At 36.7% G+C, this 20,588-nt stretch overlaps 1 protein-coding gene across 3 annotated transcripts in view; it reads left to right on the forward strand.

Annotated features, from left to right (window-relative positions):
* Positions 1-20,588, forward strand: part of LOC134516007 (uncharacterized) — a 68,734-nt gene that overhangs the window by 13,077 nt on the left and 35,069 nt on the right. For all 3 annotated transcript variants that reach the window (XM_063335778.1, XM_063335779.1, XM_063335780.1), the window contains exons 9-12: positions 7,026-7,222; positions 9,562-9,626; positions 11,842-11,948; positions 14,603-14,714. In XM_063335778.1, coding sequence (XP_063191848.1) covers positions 7,026-7,222; positions 9,562-9,626; positions 11,842-11,948; positions 14,603-14,714 — 481 coding nt within the window. The remainder of the gene's footprint in view (positions 1-7,025; positions 7,223-9,561; positions 9,627-11,841; positions 11,949-14,602; positions 14,715-20,588) is intronic.

Raw genomic sequence — 20,588 nt, forward strand, 5'->3', positions numbered from 1 at the left:
TTGGATCTCAGTACATCATGGTGTCTTTGATAGATAATGTTAAATCCAAACCAGCCCAACAAAGTCAGTAAATGTGGAGACGAAGAAGCCAAGTCAAATCATAGAATCTCTGTGTTCGTCGTTAAAGTGCCATCACGTAGGAATTTCTCACTGCCATGTGTGTGCTCATACAGCCAAGACCACGTACCATTCAGCTCTGCAAACATTTACTGGACCTTTACGCTAGAGGTTAAGAAAACCTTTCACACCATTTATGCTGTTCTCTGGTGACTAAACGCTAGAGGGCAACCTCCCTTTTCCTCACATGGGATTGCAGAGGGTCAGTTTGGTTATGATTAGACTCAGGTAATTTTTTTACTGTGTTTGGTTTTTTTTTTTTTTTTTTTTTCTCTCCCCAAGAACAGTAGTCTACGTTGCTCTTCTGTCTTTTGTTGCTGAAAAAGGTGTGAGTGTACTGCTAAGAAGAACTGATGGGTATGAGTTTTTCTAACTTAGAAACTAATAAAAGGAAGAATTTATCAAATTCTAGGCTTATAAGTCTTACCTGTCTATGTGCGTAAGCAAAAATAGTAAGTAAGAACATTTTAAACTAAGTAAAGCCAGGCAAGTCAGAGCTCACATTCCATATCCTGTCTCTATGTATTGAGGCATTGGATTGGACCCACTTCATTCATCCAACATAGTTTTTTAGTTTTGTTTTGTGTTGTTTTTTTTTTTTTAAAATTCTTGAAAAGTTCAATGCAGACCACTTCTGGGAATTCAGTTCCACTGCAAAAGGGTCCTTTAAGTCTCAGGAATGTTCATTGGGGTATACTGTGGCCATTGAATGTTAGCTGTTAAAACCTACGCTATTCTTTCTTCTTCTTTGTTGCGTAAGTTTTTATTGTAAAACAAGTAAAATGCATGTTCCAACTCGTGACTCTCCAAGTTACTTTAGTTGATAGAAGCCAGACGTAGCTGATTTCTCTCTGCTGACCTAAGGCGCTGGGATTTCTTTAATTGTGCTGGGTTTCTTTCCTTAATGTATTTGACTTAAAGGCAGGAATCTTGAAGCTGTAAAGTTTTGTCCAGTTTTCATGAAAATGGGTAGGCAGGTAGAGGGGATAGATGCCGTGTACTTTTCCAGTGAGGGGAAGGCTGCTTGACTCGCCTCTTGTATGGATTCTCTGATGTTTGGCAGAGAAAATACAAGAAACCATTAGTTGACAGTTTATAGAAGACTAATGTGCATTCTTAAATGACTGATTTTTAAGTAAATATTATCAAAACAGGCACTTATTCCTTTTCTGTCATTTGTGTAGTAATATATGACAGCAGGTGGTCAGAAGAAGTGATAATACATCACTGCTCCCTGTTTAATGTCCAGTGCAGAGCACTGAATAGAGAATTCATGCAATGTATCAAAATGCACTGTGATGCCAGAACTACATTGGTAATCAACAGCTCTGTATTTAATTTCATTTAACCCCAGACATTGCTATCTCTTACTTTTTTTTTTTTAGTGTCAGTGGGTGATTAGTACATTGTTTTGTTTTGTTTTGAAATGCAGGAGAATAAACTAATGCTGATCAGTAGAGTAATCATTTTGAGGAGGTGATAGACACTGACATTTTGCCCTAAGCCAAGAGTGTGCAATGGTTGAGACTGCATAATCCTCTGGCCTGGGATGACCAAAAGGGTAAGTCAATAGTTGTAGTCTCTTAAGGGCTGGATCCAGATTGCTTAATTTGGCTCTTGAACAGAATCCAGCATGCGAGTCCCGGTCAGCAATGTGGAATGCCATTTTCTCTGTAGCACCATCTATTCCAGGCAGCTGAATACAGCTGATTGGCTTGAAATGGTCTAGGCATGAAAAATGTACATACAATGCGTACTCTGAAATGCCCTAGTCAAAGGAGATAAGTGATGCAATCAATAATTTTTGCCTAAATTAGAATTGCAGCAAAAGTTAGGAATCATGTTGGTACCTACCCGTAAAGAGATGTGTATACCTTACCCATAAGTTTGTGCTGATCTTGCCTGACTGTTAGCAGTTTTGAATTGGTTGTGAAAACGCTGATAGAAGTGGTAGCAGTTTCTACATTTTGCCTAATAGCGTTGCAGTTAAAATACAAGTCCAGGGAGTTGAGAAACTTGGCTTAGAGCTCTCCTTAGGGTGACATTCATTGGGTCACCTCCCAGGAAATTGCATTAGCTGCAAAGTTAAAAGTTCATGCCACAGTCTCTTTGGACCCTGGTTCACTTCTGTGTCACATGCATTGCTGTGGCGTTTTTGTTTTCTTTCTTGCAGCATCTTCCCCTGCAAGTAAATGTACTACACGGACTTTACCATCTTTGTTGCCAGTAATCTCAGCCTACACCAGTAGTGGTCAGAATGAGATACTTGAGAGTATGGCACCTCATGAGGAAAGAAATACCCATTTTTACCTCAGACAGTGTCTTTCTCCCTGAGCCAAACAGGACCCAGTACTGATCATGGATTTTACCTTTTTTTTTTTTTAAATGCAAATGGTGTAAGATACGTGGCAAAACAAGAAGGAAGGCTACCTTCATAGCTACACTGAGGTTGAAAAGTGCATTGTCCTAGAGTAGGCAGGAGATCTCTGCCTAGACAATTACCGTTGTCACCTGTGACCTGTAAACTGTAACATTTTTGAGAGCCAAAACTGAAGAAAAAATGAGTATTTACATGGAAAAAATTAATTCAGGGGTAAGTTGTCAGGCAGAGAACTGACAGGAGACTCAATTTCAGAGCCTGATTCCTATTAGAGTAGGGGACAGCAGTTGTGGGTGGTTAATGAAAGGGGTCTTCAGCAGCAAAACCAGTTTTGGAACTTTGTTACACCTGTGCTATAGTCAGTGAGGACCTGCTTTAACTGTTAACTCCTCACACAGCCCCAACTTGGAGGGGATTTCTGCGGTTTGATCTTAGCTTGGCTTTATTCAGTGCTCAGGTTTACTAATGCATATAACTTATTTAATTGTTAAATACCAAACACACAAAACGAAACGAGCATTTTGGATAAAAGAATGGTAGATGTCATCTCCTTACACAAACTGATGTATATTACCTCTGTATTTTAACTCTGTGTTAAAAGAACTGCTCAAAATGTTTTAAAAGTAGTACTTTCATATTTATCTCTAGTGTTGTATTTTATTAATTACACAATCATATAATTTAATTAGAACTTATTTTAGTAGTTTCCTTTCAGAATTGTTTACATTGGTTGATACTGCCCCATCATACTAGGATATTATATCACTAAACCGATGCAATTCTTCTATTATTGAAGGATGCCACTTGGTCATTGTGCCACTTTGGATGCCCTGACTGTAGTTGCTGTGGAATTCATAGTTCTGTGGTTTAACTCCCGTGCTACACTGTTCAAAATTACAACTTGGCTATGGGTTATGGCCAGCATAAAGTTGGCATGTTACAGAGTGGATGTTGTGTGGTGTGTAGTCATTCAGCAAAACCTACTAGTGAATCAGGCAATGCGTTACTTTTTTCAGTGGAAGCGCTGATGAAGGTGATGGTGTGATCATAGTACCTGCGGTATGTGCTAGAGTACGCGATGCACGTAGCTGTTGCTGGTAGTGAGCTCTAATGCCAGGTTTAAGTATCTGTCGCTTGACTGAATCATGCCATAGAGGTGACTTATCCCAGCAGTATACAAAATATATTTTTCTCTCATGTTAATGTAGGTTCTTATTGGCATCTGCTACGAGGTAATATAGGATGTATGTGTTCTTTCAGCCATCTAGTTACAATACAAATGGAATCCAGGGGCTTCTTGCTCAATTCATTGCATCTCTATGTTTTGAATTGTTAAAAAGTAAGAGAAGCATTCACAGCTGATGTGACCTGGGAGAACGCATATCTTCCGCAACTAAATGAGCGTTCAGGAAAATTCATTGGGTGGTGGTGGACCTTGAGGAGGACACATCCCTCATACTTATCTCAGATGAAGGCAAAAAGTCTTCCTTGATACCATCGCTAACTGTTGAAATAGTCTTGTAACAATGAAAGAGATGACCAAAGACCATAGGTTGCTCATTGTAGTGTTCTTTTCATTGACCTTTGGGGTTGTGGATTTCTGAATGGTTTAAATATAGCTAAAAATTCTTATGCTTGGGCATGCTAGTGTCCTGTGTCAGCATGCCTTTCCTAGGAAGACTTTTGTTTTTCCCCTTTGTTTTGGGGTGTTTTTTTTCTTTTTGGGTGGGGGTGGTGGTAGTGTTAGTGTTTGGTTTTGGTTTGGCTTTTTGTTTCTTTTTTTTTTTTTAATGTGTGTTAGAAAGTCTTCTCTCCTTCATACAGTTTTTTACAAGCTTTGTGTCAACACTTTGCTGCAAGTGGTAAGAGTTGAGTGTATCTTTTTTTGTATAGCAAATATGTCTCAACCTTAGAGGCTAATTAGAAGCTGTTCCAGAAAGTACATTCGTACCTATATGGTCTCCTTCCAGCTACTCTGGCAGCATAAAAAATTCCACCATAAACATCCTCTGACTTTGGCCCTAAGATAACAGGAAAATCAGAGTCTGTCCTTCCTTCTGCATACTAAGGGACCTGAATAATAGTGTTGTTTATATTAATACTCTTTATCTGCTGTCTTCTATGATTGGTCTGTTTTTTATGACTTAGTGTTTGCCAGATTTTAACCGTTTTAGGGGGTGAAATTTCTGTCTTGGCATCACTAAGGCGGGGTTTTTTTTTTAATGGTTCAGGCCTTCTGAGAGTGGAGCTTGGGTAAACTGAAGTCTAATCAGTGTTAGTGGACTCAGTGGTTCAGAGTAGAAAGTTGAGTGTCTACAGTTTACCTTTTCCTCCTTCAAAACAAAGATCACTGGGAAGTAGGTGCGGGAATGTCTCCTAAGAGTTGCATGTGCTGATGACTTGGATCCAGGTGGGTTGCAGCAAGGATATGAGTTGTCTCTGCATTGGAATAGACTGCACTGGGTAATCTGTCTTGATGGAAGTGATTTCACTTTTGGGTGAGTGATTCGAATAAGCTGTGTTGAGCCTGCTAGCAAGGGACCTGGTGGTGTTGCCTTAAGACAAGACAGATAGATGGTAGGGTCAAAGCAAACAAGCGTGGCACCAAGAGGGTAAAAGCTCCTTAATTCTAGCCTTGTTCACTCACTGATACCTCTGTGTAACACTGGGCAAATCATGATGCTTCTTGTATCTGTCTCCTTACCTGTAAAATTGGGATAATTACATATGTTAGTCTGTTACCCTACAATATAATGTTAAAGACCAAGAACTGAGAGGGTTTTCTAGTGTTGCTGGTTTTTTTTTTTCTATGTCACACTTTAAAATGTTGAATGTCACGTGCTTCTTGCTACCATCTTTTCTTCCTCCTCTTCCCCTTAAAAAACTAGATAACTTGTATAAAAAATTGTTGATTCCATTCAATTTTTTGTATTTACCAGGGTGAGTTTTTTGTTTCCTTTTATCTGTTTAGTGGTTTAAATATTTTGAAACACCAGTCGAATGAAGTATAATCTTTATTGATTGATCATGGGCTTTTCTAGGTGTCCTCCAGCTACCATACTTTCAAAGTTTTGTATGCTATCAGTATTAAAGCTGCTGATCTCTGCTAACAGAGCTTGTCTCTTAATCCTGTTTTTTAAATAATGGGGTTATGTTTGAAGCTTCCCAAAGATACGGAATCTGTTCAAACTCCCATGAACTTTTACAAATGTCACTTAAAAATTCACTGGTTTCTTTGCTTACTTCCTTTAAAACTCTGTGGATTTATGTCATACAAACTATGTTCATCTAACCTTTGCTGATAACCAGTTTGCTTGTATGTTCAGCACATTGTTCCCACCAGCACCCAAAAATAATTAATTTCAGGGATGGACTTGATTTTAAGTATGTATGAAGAACCTGAAGGTCATTGACTTTAATGAGAATGGTGATGTTCACCACCTTTCATTATTAGGACCTTTTTAGAAAAGTTTTGCTCTTGAAAGGGGCTGTATCTCCTTAACTCCTTTTTTTGTGTTCTTTTCGTGTGTCTGGGGCACAAATTACCAACCTCTTGTGAGAGAGGAGTGAGCCAGGTAGCCTTTTTAGAAGAATATTTAGTCTCTATTTTAATTTTTAGGTACTTTTTAATTTTGTTTTTTTCAAAGCCATTACTTATTCTCTCTAAATAACATAAAAGCCTTTTAGCTGGGAAAGCAGGTATGTAGACCTCGTCCACATAACCCTGAAAATTCTGCCCTGCTACTGTAATGACCAACATGTGTGTCTTACTACGAGTTGTTTGATCACTTTCTGTATATTACTCTTGTGAGAAGGAAGAACATTTTCATTTAGAAACATGTCTATATTTTTCTATTTTACTGCTTTTCTTTTTGCTGTCCCTCATAATTTTCTGTTTGTTCTGTCTTTTATTATTGTTTTGGCCTGAAGATCTTAGCTTTCATATATCTTTCTGTTTTCTGATTATTAACATGTGAAATTGTCCTTAATAGGTGTGATTGTTCCTGTTTACTGCTTCCCTTCATCTCCAAGGCTTCCAGCGTAGTGTTCTTCCTGCTTTGACTGCCTTTTTACAAATCCAGAGTGCAGGATGCATTTACATGTCTTCACCTTCATGCTGTGTGCTGCTATAGCAAACTAGAATTAGCAATCATGGTTTTACTTCTGAATTTACTTCTTTAATCATAGTCTTCTAATTCTTCCTGCTTCTTTTTACTTTAATCATTTATGTTAGTGTCCTCCTCCAATTCCCTTCCCCACTTCTGTCTGTTTACTGTTGGCATCTTTTGTTACATCCTCACTCCTTTGTCAGGCAATAAAATGCATCCTTTTATTATTTTGGTTAAGCAGTTTGTTCACTGCTTTTTCTTGAGTGTGTTTCTTCAGAAACAACCAGCTATGTTATAACTCTTGATCAGTTTTATTTAATTAGTCATTACCATAAAATTCTGGTATGTTGTTAACTCATTTTTCTTTTCACTTTCCCTTTGTATTTATAGGGTTTTTTTCAATGTTTTTCATATTCTAGGCACAACATAGGTTTTCCCATTGTAGAATGTTCCTCTGAAGGAGAATTTATTCTCTCCAAACCACCAGACACAGGGGGACTAATCTCTTTTGGCACTGTAGCTGAACAGTTGGTGTATGAACTGGGCAATCCGCAGCGCTATCTTTTGCCAGATGTCACATGTGACTTTTCCGAAGTTTCCATCACTGAAATTCCAGGTTAGTCCTCTTACAATGTTAAGAGAGCTGTGTCAGTGAACTGGGTTACCTAACTAAAGCAGTTACTTTAATTTCCATGTTTTCTCTGCATATTTCTTGTTATACCAGTTCCTTAGAGTGTGATACTGTATTAAACTTTTTTTTTTGGGAGGGCTTTTGCTGGAAATTCCTTTAGAAATTTTAACCATAGTCTTTATCTTGCTGGCTGACTGATTTAAATCTTTGATTGCTGCTCCTTTTGCTTTACTTTTTAATGCATGCCTTGCACCTACCAAGTCTTTAAACTATGTATTCTGTGTGAACAACCTTGAGCCAGCTCCACTGTGATTTCAGTGGGGTTTTTTTTGTTTTTTTTTAAAACTGCAGGTCAGTTTTTTTCTCAAAAAAAAAAAAAGTATGTTTTGTACATGTCTTCTCATATGGCATTTGAAATATTAGTAATAATGGAAAGCCGTGTCTTTCAAAGCACTACTTGGTAATAGTGTTTTTCTTGGACATTTAGGTGGATCATCTTAAGTGGTAGAAGCATGCTTACTTAGGTACAGGATTTCTACCAGAGAATCTCTGTTTGAAAAAGTCCATTTGCTGTCCTCGAAACTCAACAGCCAGTAGACTAGAGATGGATATAATGTATGTTCTGGATTTAGCTTTAAAAACAAAACAAACAAAAAATGCCATGTTTAACACATTTGAAGATCTGTGGATTGGATAAGACAGCTTGAAAAAAATGTGCAGCTACAGTAATTTGAAGTTGGCTTTTTTACTGCATCTGTATTGTATATACTTTTTGATTCTAATGGAACTTATCTGTGACAGTATGCTGAATGTCTTTATAAAACTTAGAACAATTGAAATATCAAAAACTTACTGTGATAAAACTCATAACACTGTAGCATCAAAAATATTTTGCTTCAATAATGTAAGTACCATAAGTACTGTACAGTGTATGTGCTCGAGTAACATAACCAAGTGGCACTCTGATAAGGCCAGCTTGCTGCTTTTAGCCACTAGTCTTTTTTTTTAAAAAAAAAAAACAAAAACCCGAACCACCCTAACCTTCGTATGAACTTTTAGCTTGCAAATGACCCGATATGACATGTTTGAACTTAAAATGAACTTTCACATGAACTTTCAGTTAGCATTCTTAGAAATATAACAGATGGAAAATGGGCAGATTTCTTAAGTATTTTTAGTTTGAAGTGCTTTGACACGTACACCAGTAAAAACAGGCAAGCTATCTGTTTTTGCTGTTTACATTGCCAATTTTATTGTCCTGCTGGATTAGTTGGCAGTGTTTGAACTGAGAGGTGGTTCTGTTTTCCTTTTGTCAGTGGATGCTATGCATTTTGGTTTGCCGTGGTTTTTTTTTTCTTTGCATTACTCCTTCACCTGAAACATGAAACTTCCAGATATTCACCCTGACTGTAGGGATATTGCTCTGTATTGAGAGAGTTAAATTAACCTTATGTCAGCCTTGCAGAAAGAGTAATGATGATATTTGAGTGACGTGTAAAATTTCTGCTGGTCACATCCACTTTTTCAGATATGTTCTGATTGGATCTCCTCAGAGTATTTGTGTAAAGCTTTCAACTCCTTCCTGAATATTTGCAAGCACAGGTTAGGTACAGGTGAGCTACAGTATAATTCTGTCTGCCTGACATGAAGTGCTGATCCTGCACTGCTAATTTGCAATGGGTAGCACCTATCGATTTTTCTGCAGTTCAAGCTTGAACCTGATGCCATGGCAGCAGTTTTCTCCAGTTTTTGTCGTTAATATTTCTAATACTGAATGCGGTAGTTGCCCTGGGACATCCATTCAGACTGTTCTGTTTCTGTTCTTGACAAGAGGGATAAAGTTAAGTTATCCCTTCTCTTACTCAGCTATCAGCAAATAAGTTCTCACTGCTTTCTCATCTGTCTTGTCTTGTTTCTTGACCAAGTGAAGGACTGTACTCCATTTCAGCCAACTACAGTAAATTGTATGCTCTGTGTCTGTGTTCAGTAACTGGCTGTTACGTGGAAAATAACTATTGGGTCTGAAGTCCTAAGGCTGATTTGTGTTAAGTATTTTTTAAGTGCAGGAATAAACATTTCAAGCATTCTATTAAAAAGGCTCACTGAAGCCATAAATTTAGTCACCAATTTGTTGTTTGTGTTTCTAAGGCAAGGAAGACTGTGTTGTAAAGAGTTCTCTCTCCTGTGTCAGTACACCTATCAATGATTTTCTTTTTCATTAAGTACATTTGATTAATACGTATCACAAAAGAATGTCTTTGAAGTTATATTGAAGAAGCTTAAATGCTGATTTTTTTTTTTTTATTTTTTTTTAACCGCAATAGGTTTTGATGGTGGGGCAGTGAAAGTTCATGGAGCAAAAGGATCGCCTCCTTCAACGTTTTATAAGGTATTGTCTCTTTCTGTGGAGTGTAAGGTATTCTTGATTTACAAAATTTTATATTTTAGAGAAAATACTAAATATTTTCTGCCACAAACTGCTACCGCTTTAAAATCCTCATCCTCCTTGACCCAAGAATAAAAGAAAGGGGAAAAAGGAAAAAAAAGACAGACCTTATTTGATACATAAAACCGTGTTAATTTGTGTAACAGGCTTATCCACAGACCTCCAGGGAAGGCTGGAATGGTTCTTTTATAGTAATAATAATAATTTTTAAAATATCCTCGCCCTCTGAACATCAGTTTTTCTAAACTTTCACCTAATATAATGAAACCATGATTTTTTTTTTTTGTGATAGGCAACCTAGAATTTCAGTACCATATTTTCGTCATCCTCTTGCATTTCCTCAGAATTTTAATTATTAGTTCAAGTCTTATAGTTACGTAACGCTGGAAGAGCAAATTTCCTTTCTCTGAGTGATCTGTGTCTGTATTTTCTGCATCTGGGAATAACTGTGTCTTTTTAATCTGAAAATACAAAGACGTCTTAAAAGATAAATACAAGCATATTTCTAAAATATGTTTAGTTTTAACAGTCAGACTTACGGTGTTATTGTATAACTGATGGAGAAGTCAGTTTAGAAGTAATTCCTAAAAATGACATAGAATGAAGTGAACAGTTTTGTACAAATTCCATCAATCAAATGATAGCTATACTAATGCTTTTATTATTCTTGTAGTAATTAGTGGAATTTGATGCGGGCAAATACGAAGGCAGTGAATGTATGAAGCAGGAAGTACTTTTTCTTTCTTGGTCTGAGTATGCGATTTGAAGCGAATATGTCTTGCTTCTCAGCAACTTTCAGCAACTATTCTGTTCAGCAGCCTTGTCCTCCTGCAGTTTTTGTTCTTGACACTTCCATACTTCTGAATATCTAAAGGAAATAACTGAGATTTGAGCTTTTCAGTTGATGAACAAAGAAATGGAATAAACCAAACAGAATTACAGTTTGTTTTTTATATAGCAGTAAAATAAAAATAAGTTTTAATTTATTTCTTATTTATTTATTATTATGTCTTAATTAGGGCATTTGAATTGTATGTCTTTAGGAATATTTTTTTAATGTATCTTATGTTTTTTATATTAAATAATGTAATGATATTCTAAAATATGTAGGTTAGACTTCCTGGGAAATATTTCTATTTTTTGAAACTGGCTGTCCGTGATAAATGGATATATGTTTTGTACACCTGTTTTAGAAGTGATTTTTAGGAAATTAACTTAGTATGTTCAACTTGGCTAGGAAGTGACTGAATGGGCATTATAACAAGCTAGAAGTATTTTAAGGATGTGTAACGTCTTTCAGTAATTTTACAGTAAGTGTAGAGGAAAATTATTTAATTGCGGCATTAAAGGTGAAGTGTAGTTAGTAAAACAATGATAAAAGAAAGTGAGATATAAGGTAAACTTCAGGGAAAATAATGAGAAATACATTACCTGTGAAATAGCTTCTCAAAATAAATAGCTAAAACACTGTTTTTTGGGGGGGGCATTTAAAAGTAGATTGGGTAAAGTGTTTGAAAACTTACTGCAGGTAAAATATTTCTGGTTGTAGAGTTACACTGAATGTCTTACCAGGTTCTTCAATTTCTGTTTTTGTTTTTCTGTTAGGTAACAAATGTTGAAAATTATCATCACCCTTAGTTCAGATATATCTATTAAAGCTTTTCTACCACTTATAGCCATGCGTTATGGTCATTATTTTCACTGTATTAGAGCTCTGTTAAACAGCTGTAGCACTGGAAGTCTAGTAAAATGCTTATTAGCTAAATGTTTGCAATGTACAGCATGTTCTTTTGTGTTCATGCGTGCATGTGCAATATTTTTCCACACTTACTGTAACGCTCCTGGGAAACTTAAATGTGGTCTATTTCACTGTGATAGATTATTCAGATTTTCAATGTCAGAATGTGTCCTGTGTGCCAAAATAGATAAGTACAGGGAGAATTTAAGGATGACAGTGAGAAGTGAGTCAGAGTTTCAGTTCTGCAGATTTGAACCTTCCTCCAGTAGAATTTTGAAATTTAAATAGTGGAGTAAATTTTTGTGGTGATCATGATGGTTTCTTGCTATTCTGCTTAATGTATGAATAATGATTGTCAGAGAGCATTTGTAGCATACCAGGACTGAATCCCATGTAATTTCATAATGCCTTTCTCATTAGGTAAATGCTACTTACCTTGATGGCTTCAGAGCTACTGCTGTCTGTCCAGTGGGAGGTCCAAAGGCAGTACAAAAAGGAAAACGTACTGCGGAAAGTATTCTGCAAAGGTTAGTATTTGAGTCTTGGAAGAGGGTTTTGGCTTTTTCTTTTCAGAGGTGATGAAAATAGAACTGTGACACATGATGGCAACCATATAACCTTGTAGGAAACCTAGAAGATTATAATCTTCCAATTGGGAGGACTTTTCAAGATTTAAGTAGCCTGGGTAGGAAACCTGTTTTCAACATCTAACTACACTTCAACTACATTTGACAGAGTGAGAAAGATCTCAAATATTGTTGAAAATAGATGGCTGGATAGCAGAGGGAAACCCAAATCAATGAGGGAAAAGGTGTGATTCAGATTGAAATTTATTAGGTGCCAGAGAGAGACCCATGTGAAGCTAGTTTTCACTGATTTTCACAGAACTTCTTTTTATCAAAAATCTTCGTGCTATGAAATGTAGGTAGTTTACCAAGTTTGTGTTTTAAAGAAAATTATCTTAGTGCCTTGTAAAATGTGACTAATGATTTTGTTTGCTATAACAATTTTACAATTGTAAAACACCTTGATAATCCTTCAGTCATATTGTCATGCCAGTACATTTGGGCGAGGAGGGATTCCTCTTAAATATAATTCCATATCCTCATGTAAATCTCTGAGCATTTATTCCAACAGCCTCAGTCTTTCTGGTTATGAGATCTATCTCTCTGTGCCTTGTTTTATATACAGCTTCCTCCCATCTTATTATAGACCTATGCAGCAAGTACACTAGGATAGGCATCTGTCAGAAATGCAAGGTTTACTGGGGCCTTAGAGTGACTTATTGCCCATGTACTGCACTGTGACGAAGGAGGAGCTGTGTGCCTTCCCTCAAGAGACATAGCAGATGAGAGCAGGCTGATATGGGATGTGTAATTAAGCTATAGAATCCCTTTCTTCAGAGTGGTGTGATTGCTAAAGCATGTGTGTCCAAGAGCTACTGAGAAAACCAATGAAGAAAAAAACCCTTCAAGAGCTGTTTAATACAAAGACTGAGGGACTCAGAAGTCTCCAAAAAGCAATCTTTTTGGAAGCTAGTTGATTATTTTGGAAATAGAGTGGTAGATTTTCTCTTTCATTTTTGCTCTTGAGCATTATTTCAGACAGACTTCGTGAATCTTTTGTCTGATTGAAACAGCTTATGGTGCTGCTGCCTCTGTGACCACTAGAAAATTAATTCAGCCTGCTTACTGTGCTGTCCTGAGTAATCCTCAGAAGAGAGGGGTCATGGGAGATAGGCAGTGGCTGGTTAACTGGCTTGATAAGTGGCCTCTAGCCCATGAGGCATGCCTGGAGCTGCTGTGGCTTGTTCTGTGCATTAAAAATCACAACATACAGTATTGCCCATAAATATATTCTTGATCTCAAACACAATCTTAAACAGATTAATGTGTGGAATTGTTTATTCAGCATGTTTGAAATTCAGATTTGTGTACGTCAACCTAGATATAGGATAAGATTTAAGGTATTCTGATCACTGTCAGAGAACGCTCTACCAGCAACTACATCTCATTAGGAAGTTCTGACTCCAGTCCTTCCTCCAATTCCTGTTGCAAGAGAATGTCATAAGGACATGATCTTTCAGCTAGCCAGCTTCCAGTCTGTTCTAAATTTAATTCTGCGCAGTAGCCTAATGGCGACAAGTACAGAATAAGGTGCACAAATTTAAGGAGCTTCAATTGTACGGGTCAAATTTGTTGGCAGCCTAAGACATTAAGCAGCTTTGGCAGCTTGTAATATGTCTTTCGCTTCTTTCTTGTGTACTTCTCCCTTATTTATTCATTTTTGAAAGCAGGAGAGATTTGGCAGTATGTGTGAGAAGTCTCTTTGGAGCAGTCTTTGGTGTCCTTTTATTTTTGATGGTTCTCTGTTGCGTTACCAAGACACATGAAAGGGCTAAAAAAATTACCAACAGAATCTATTTGGAACTCAAGTATCTCTAACTGTAATGTTTGTAGATAAGTAACTTAAAATAAATTGGAGACACAGTTTGCAAGTTTAGGTACCTTAAATCAAGTATCTGTCTTTGTGTGGTCATGAAAATAAAGATGGCTTTATTTGTGGTACATGGACCACCTTCATCTCTTTACAGTAATTAGAAAATTACGTTTTGTATTTAAGTCCTGTATACTGATTCAATTTTTAGGTACTGATTCATTTTTGGCGTTTGAGAAGCATGTTCATTAATCTCAAATATATGCCTTAAAGGTTTCAGTAAAAGTTCCTTGTTCAGTTTGATTTTTCTTCATTGATGCCTGTGATGTAATGAGGTAGTTTATGTATGTATTGGTAGTTCATAATGCCTTATGGCAGAAACAGAGTTAAGAACTGAATTACCAGTATGAACATCAGGAAGACTGCATATACTGTAATTACGTTTCAAGTTGTCTTTGTTTTAAAGATAACAGCAAGAGCTGATATGCATTTATTTGTCTTGCCTGTCATCTTTCAAATAATTTGAATAAACAAAAGTCTCAATTTGAAACCTGGGAGTAAATTCAGGGTCATAACTTCCTTGTCAGTAATTGCTTAATTTGTAATATTCATAATAATTTGTTTAGTGTAAAGTATTCATAGTCCAGTTTACATGACAGAGCTAACTCCTGTGGACTACACAGGGCTACTTCAGATAATCATTTTGAGGCAGTTCACTAATAAAAAAAATAATCATTTGTTGCAGGACTCGTCTTATTTTCAGTCAGCTTGGGTATGAAGATTACAGTGCAGTTAACATACAGGTTTTAGGGTCTGAAGATACATATGGACCTCATGCTAGAAGGAGTATAGATGGTGTAAGTATTCAGTGGAGCGTTCTTAAACTTTTACTGACCTCTTTTAATCTCTCCATATTGTTATCTTTTCCACAACTTTAAAGGGATTGCTATCATCTTGGGAATTTCATCCCATCATCTTGCAAAGAATTCAGTATCACTACTTAGTGTACAAAATTAACGCTGACAGGGTCTCTGCAGTATTGGGTCTTCCAGAAGCACTGACAGGAAATCTTACAAAAATGTTGTTGTAGTCTGTTCTAATGTTGTTCATCTAAAGAAATATCTTCTTCATAGAAGTTGTTATGATGTAGACTTAAATTGCATTAGATGTAACTCTAAAAGACCACATTATAACGGTCGCAGAGTCAGAAAATGGCAGAATTATTGTTGCCTGTGCAACTTTAAAACTGCCTGTGAGTACTTGTGAGACAATCTTCAGCTATGTAACTCTGCGTTGTATTTTATGACTGAATAAATTCATATGTAAGAATATGAATGATGGCCATAGGCACTGCAGCTGTGATATCTGTGGTCTGTTTTCCCAATCTAGACCATGAAAGTCCTTTTCAAAGGAAAAAGACTGTAAATCTTGTCCTTACTTACATGCACTTTAAATATTTAGACAGTTTAGTTTGTTCCAAAACAGTAGCATCCCATTCTTCTTTGTCAATGGCAATCTTGCAAAACTCTCAAGGTACACGTGGCAAAACTGAGCTCTGAGTTTGATCTTAGGAGAGCCAATACTTAAAATAGCCAAAAATTTGTATGTATAGGAAACAAAAACATGATGTGGAGAATACTACAGATATTAAGTGTTCTTAGAAATTGGGCAAGTTTTATCTGCAGCTGTTCATTTTAGTGCTTGACCTTCAATTTAATTCTGCACAGCAGCAAGAGTTGCTTCCTGATGAACCAGCTTTATAAGGTGGTCTTTTTCCTTTTAGGACCATAAACCCTGCAATGTTAAGTGTGTTACTGAGATTGCAGAATCAAAATTTTGAAACAACAGGAACAGATGTTCCTGATGTAGAACTTGTCCGTGTTCTGTTTGTACCAGCTCCTTATGATTATGCATTGTAATACATTCTTTAATTAAATTGTTACATAGCAAGTTTTCTGTCTCATTGTATGGAGTGAATAATGATTTGGAAAAGAGCAGTTTCTTCTTCCTTATTGTTCTGTTTGCCTTGATTACAGTACATTAAATAAACTTTCCAAATAAAGTTGAGTATTGGTAGTATTTTCTGTATTTCCAGCCTCAACTCCCAGGTCTTACGCTAAAAGTAAATGGAGCGTTATCTCAATTGTATGCGCTTTCCGTGTATGCCTGAAATAAGACGTGAGAGCTGAGGCTGAAATACAGGAAATCACTCTGTGGCCTTCCTCCTTCACCTTGTTCCTCCAGCAGTTCAGAAGAAACTAACAGCAGGAGTTTTCTTCTGGAAAGCAGCAGTAGTAGCTTGAGAAAAAGGGGTAGGGAGTGGGGTTTTCTTTTCCCTTTAAAATACAAAGTCATAGAATCCTAAGGAAAACATCTACCTCCTGGGGCTTCAGGTAGGAATAATGTAGTCTCTTAAACGCTCTTTCCTGCCACGTCTTTCTGTACAGAAAATTAGATATGTTTATTTGGCTTGCAAAGAACAGTGCTCAAAACCAGAGACACGTTATGTTAGGCCGTATATTCACACACAAAGAAAACAGTTCCTGCTTTGAAGATTCTATCATCTAAATTTAAAGAGGAGAAGCAAATATGTATATGAATACCAAGACAGGATAAGTTGAACAATATTTGGAGCTCCCTGTAGATGTCTGGTGTGGCTGGACTAATTCTCACACGGGTCTGTCACCCTGTGTGCGAAGGTTAGTCTTTGCCACTGTGAATTTACTGTATATCCCAGGCTTATGTAGGCCCATATACTGTAGTCTGAGCTGCTGTGTGGAGTGTTGACTGTTCTTGACAACACAAAGTATGCTTGAGAAATCAAGAAATGCTTGACTCCTTTCCATTCTCAGTCTTCCTTGCCGGTTTATGTGGTTGTTGCTTGCCACTCTGGTAGCTTGCTTTGTCAGCAGGAGCCCAGCATGAGTAAGAAGGGGACCTGAATCAGCACTGAGTAACCCTAGTGGTGTTTAATTCATAATATCACCTGCTCTGTGGGTTTCTGTTGGGAAGGAAAAAGGGTTATGACAGTGTCACAGCGTCAGTGAGTTCACGGTTTAGAAATACTGGATGTGCTTCTTGTGAAAGGTATCTATTAATACTACATCAGGTATTAAGAGTTTGCTGTATAAAAACTGTATGTGCTGTGTCTGCTAGTTTTCTACTAACCCTTTGTTAACCAGTTTACACCACCTTGTTGAGACTTGGTGAAGTATAACTTTTGTTTTGCTATTTTTTTTAATTGTGGTACTCTTAAGATAAATGACTTTAAAATAGTCTATATATCCAGTTTTAATACTGGGTTCACCACTCAACAGAATTCAGCTAATTATTTTCATAGACCACTGTATCTTGCATCTGTGGGCAAGGAAGTAAACCTAGAACTTAAATGGAATATTGAAGACATTGTGCACTTTAGAACCAGGAAGCAGATGTGGATGCATAAGTATGTTTTCTTCAAGGGTATTTCCTATTAATTGTTATTTGTAGTAATTTAATGAATCTCTTAGTAGCTTTGAGAACACTGAATGTTTAAAAAAAAAAATGCATTTGTTGTGGCATGGCTGCATATTTTCTGTGTAGCAATTTTTTTACACTAATCTAGTAAAACTTTTTTAAATTGGAAAACTTATTGGTTTCTTATTTATATTACCTTAATCAGGACATCTGTTTCTGTATTCATTGAAGGAAATTTCTACACTTTCAGTGAAACATGATCTGGTGGAATAACATAACGTCTCCTACCTTGGCTCTTAAACTTTTATTTTAGGCTTTGCCTACGTGAGTATTGAGATACACTAATAAAAATGTGAATCAAGTTTGCAGGATTTCCAATGTATGATAATATTGTGGTAGGTATTTTCCAGGCTGGGAGCTTAGACGCTGAGAAATGAACTGTGTGTGTCTCCCTGGGAGTATGTCTACATAGGGGTACTTAAGAAAGATGAAAGCAATTATATTTACCCCTGTGTTATCTCAGAGTACCTCTATGTAGATATGCCACTAGAATAGGAAGTAGAGAAAATTCATCCTTCAACTTCATGAATATTTAGGACTTAGGTTTAAACATACTAAAACAAGATTGGGTTTTAGCTGATCACCAGCTAGGAAGTCAGGAAGTTTTCCTCCCTTGGTGTAAGCTGACGTAAGTGAGCTTGTTTGTGTTGGGGTTTTGTTGTATATTTGAGTTGGAATAGAGGATTTAGTAGTCCGTTAACATAACGGTCTCTTTGGGATACTCTTACAGTAACCAGAATGCTTGGTGCAGCATATTACAATACTTATTATAAACACAATTTCAGCAGCTGCTGCTAGGAAATACATCCATGTTCCTACATTGCTGAAGTTACTTAAATTCCTGAAATTGACTTGAGATTTTCAATTGTTGGTGTGTTCAGCAGTATTGCTTTTGGGAAAAATGTAGTGTATACACACAGGATACTACTATACAATATCAGCATTTCAAAAGTTAATATTCAATTTGGTGGTTTATGTAATGTTTTCAAAGTACGCAGCTTTACAGAAATGTGGGCAACTGAAGTAAGTAATACTAGGAGTTAGAACGTGTTCGAAGACAGGCAGTTTAGGAGTTCAGATACAGCATGTAGCTTCTCAGATTATTTTGAAGAGGAAAAAAATTTTAAGCGTAAAATGTTTAGTGAAGTCTTAAAATTTGGGAGGTTTGGAAAAAACAGTTTGTTTTCTTATGATATTGTTAAGTTTACTAGAATTCTAATGAGTAAATTTTATATTTTGTTAGGCATAGTAGTCTAGCATTTTTCACTGCCAGCTGTGTAAATTAACAATTGCTTCAAGCAATTTTAGAGTTCTTTTTGACATGACTTCTGGTTCTTGAAATCAGGGACACCCATTCAACTCCAGGTAGTGAACAAACATCAAGAAGGATGAGACATGGTTTTGTTTGATCACAGCTTTAATTCAGTTCAGCTAACAACTGCCTGCATATAATAACAACTTCAAGGTGTTCATCTTTTCTCTCCTGTTCTTATCTGTTAGAGGAAAGATGATGTTAGCATGAAGAAAGGTTCTGCTGTTTTTTCACTGTTAAGTCATGAAAAATTTGGTGCTGTGTAGGATCATGCTGTTCTGTGGCCTAGAGGGGGGAGTGGCTCCATTCTTTAGATCTGAACAAAAAACTGTGTCCCCTGTGCTCCGCTCCTCAGCCCCTGTTTTGAAGTTGGGGCTGTTGAATTCTAGCAGCATCTGTATCCTTCCTGTCTGCTGAGTATTTAACCTCTGATGCTTTCAGAAATGTCACTGGTTTCTGTATTTGTAAAGAAATAACCAGATTTTAACAAAAAGCTTAAAAGTGCTCCACTAGGAGGAAAAATGTTATTTTAAAATATTCTTCTAATTTTATGCATAATTGAGAATCTATTAAATGCTTCAGAAATTACTGTATGTAAGGAAAAAAGTTGGAATAAACTAAAAATGGGTTATTTAGTCATGTATATTCATTTCCTGGTATAGCAAACGTCTGGCATAGCTTCAGAAGGGCTTGGATCTTCCAAAATACAGTTGTTCCTTTCTTCCAGGAAAACATCCTCTTCAGTATCCTAGGTAGCTATATGTTCAATTTTCCTTTGCTTTTCTACATTTTTAGTCCAACAGCTACTAAATCTTTAAGAATTCTTTGGGCAGGGCATTTTTAGAGAAGTCCTTTATTATGAAGTCCTCTGAGCTCTGTAGAATAACAAAAAAAACTCCAAAAACCCAAACTTTTTTATATTTTTCATGCTTTCATTAAATTTATCCTTTCCTGTTGATGTAAAAAAGGACATAAACACGGGAAGAAATCCCCTAGTATCTTGTAGTCAAACTCTTCCTTTTTTTAAATTTTACATTGATTAAGTAAGGAAAGAATTTCCTGTAAGGTTACCAAAGAAACTTTCTTTATGTTCATTAACAAAAAAAGCTGACTTCCAGAGAGCTGAGTGCCAGAGGGAAGAAATACCTTGCTGCAGAACTCCATGGGTGGAGTAGTGCTGCGTGAGAAATTCCTGACCAGTAGATTTTGAGACCTTGTGCAGTTCCATTTCATACGTATGATGGAAATGGTTGTGCCTGTGCTTTGAAACAAGTAAGAGATACTTAGGGACAGACTTGTATTTTGAGCAGATTTCACATTTTTAGATATACAATGGTAGACTAAAGGTGGTTCTTACTGGTGGATGCAAATTTTCGAATAAATACAGTCTTTGCCCTCATTGGGACCTAATGTTCCCTCTAAGGCTTTTGCCAGAGTGTATTGATTCCAAAGGTAGATCTTCCAGTGGCAGAAAAGAGATTTTTACAGAAATAAAATCTTAAGTGAGAGAGAGTACTTATCTGCAAGGGCGGGTGTGTTAGTTGACTGTAGAGTAGGGAGCAGAGTATTGACTGGGTTTACCTTTAGAGGAGTGTCCGCTCTTTTCTCTGGAAACACGGTGGCTTTTACAAATTCTATTCTCCCATTTAACTCCCAAGGATTAGGTTTGAATTCTTTTCCCTGAGCAGATCTGATTACCTCTTGATGCGAAGAGAAGTAAACCTGGCTCTCTAACTTGACCCCAAAGTATTCTCAGTGCACTTAAAATAAGAAGAAAGTTTGTTTGCCAGTTCCACTGAGAGTGAAACCAAGTATTTCGTTTCTTATAAAGTATTATTAGTTATAATACTTAATTATTTAAGAATGCTGGAGAAGCAGCACAGTGTCCTACTGCTCCGAAATA

The sequence above is a fragment of the Chroicocephalus ridibundus genome, chromosome 5, assembly GCF_963924245.1.
Source record: "Chroicocephalus ridibundus chromosome 5, bChrRid1.1, whole genome shotgun sequence".
Classification (NCBI taxonomy): Eukaryota; Metazoa; Chordata; class Aves; order Charadriiformes; family Laridae; genus Chroicocephalus; species Chroicocephalus ridibundus.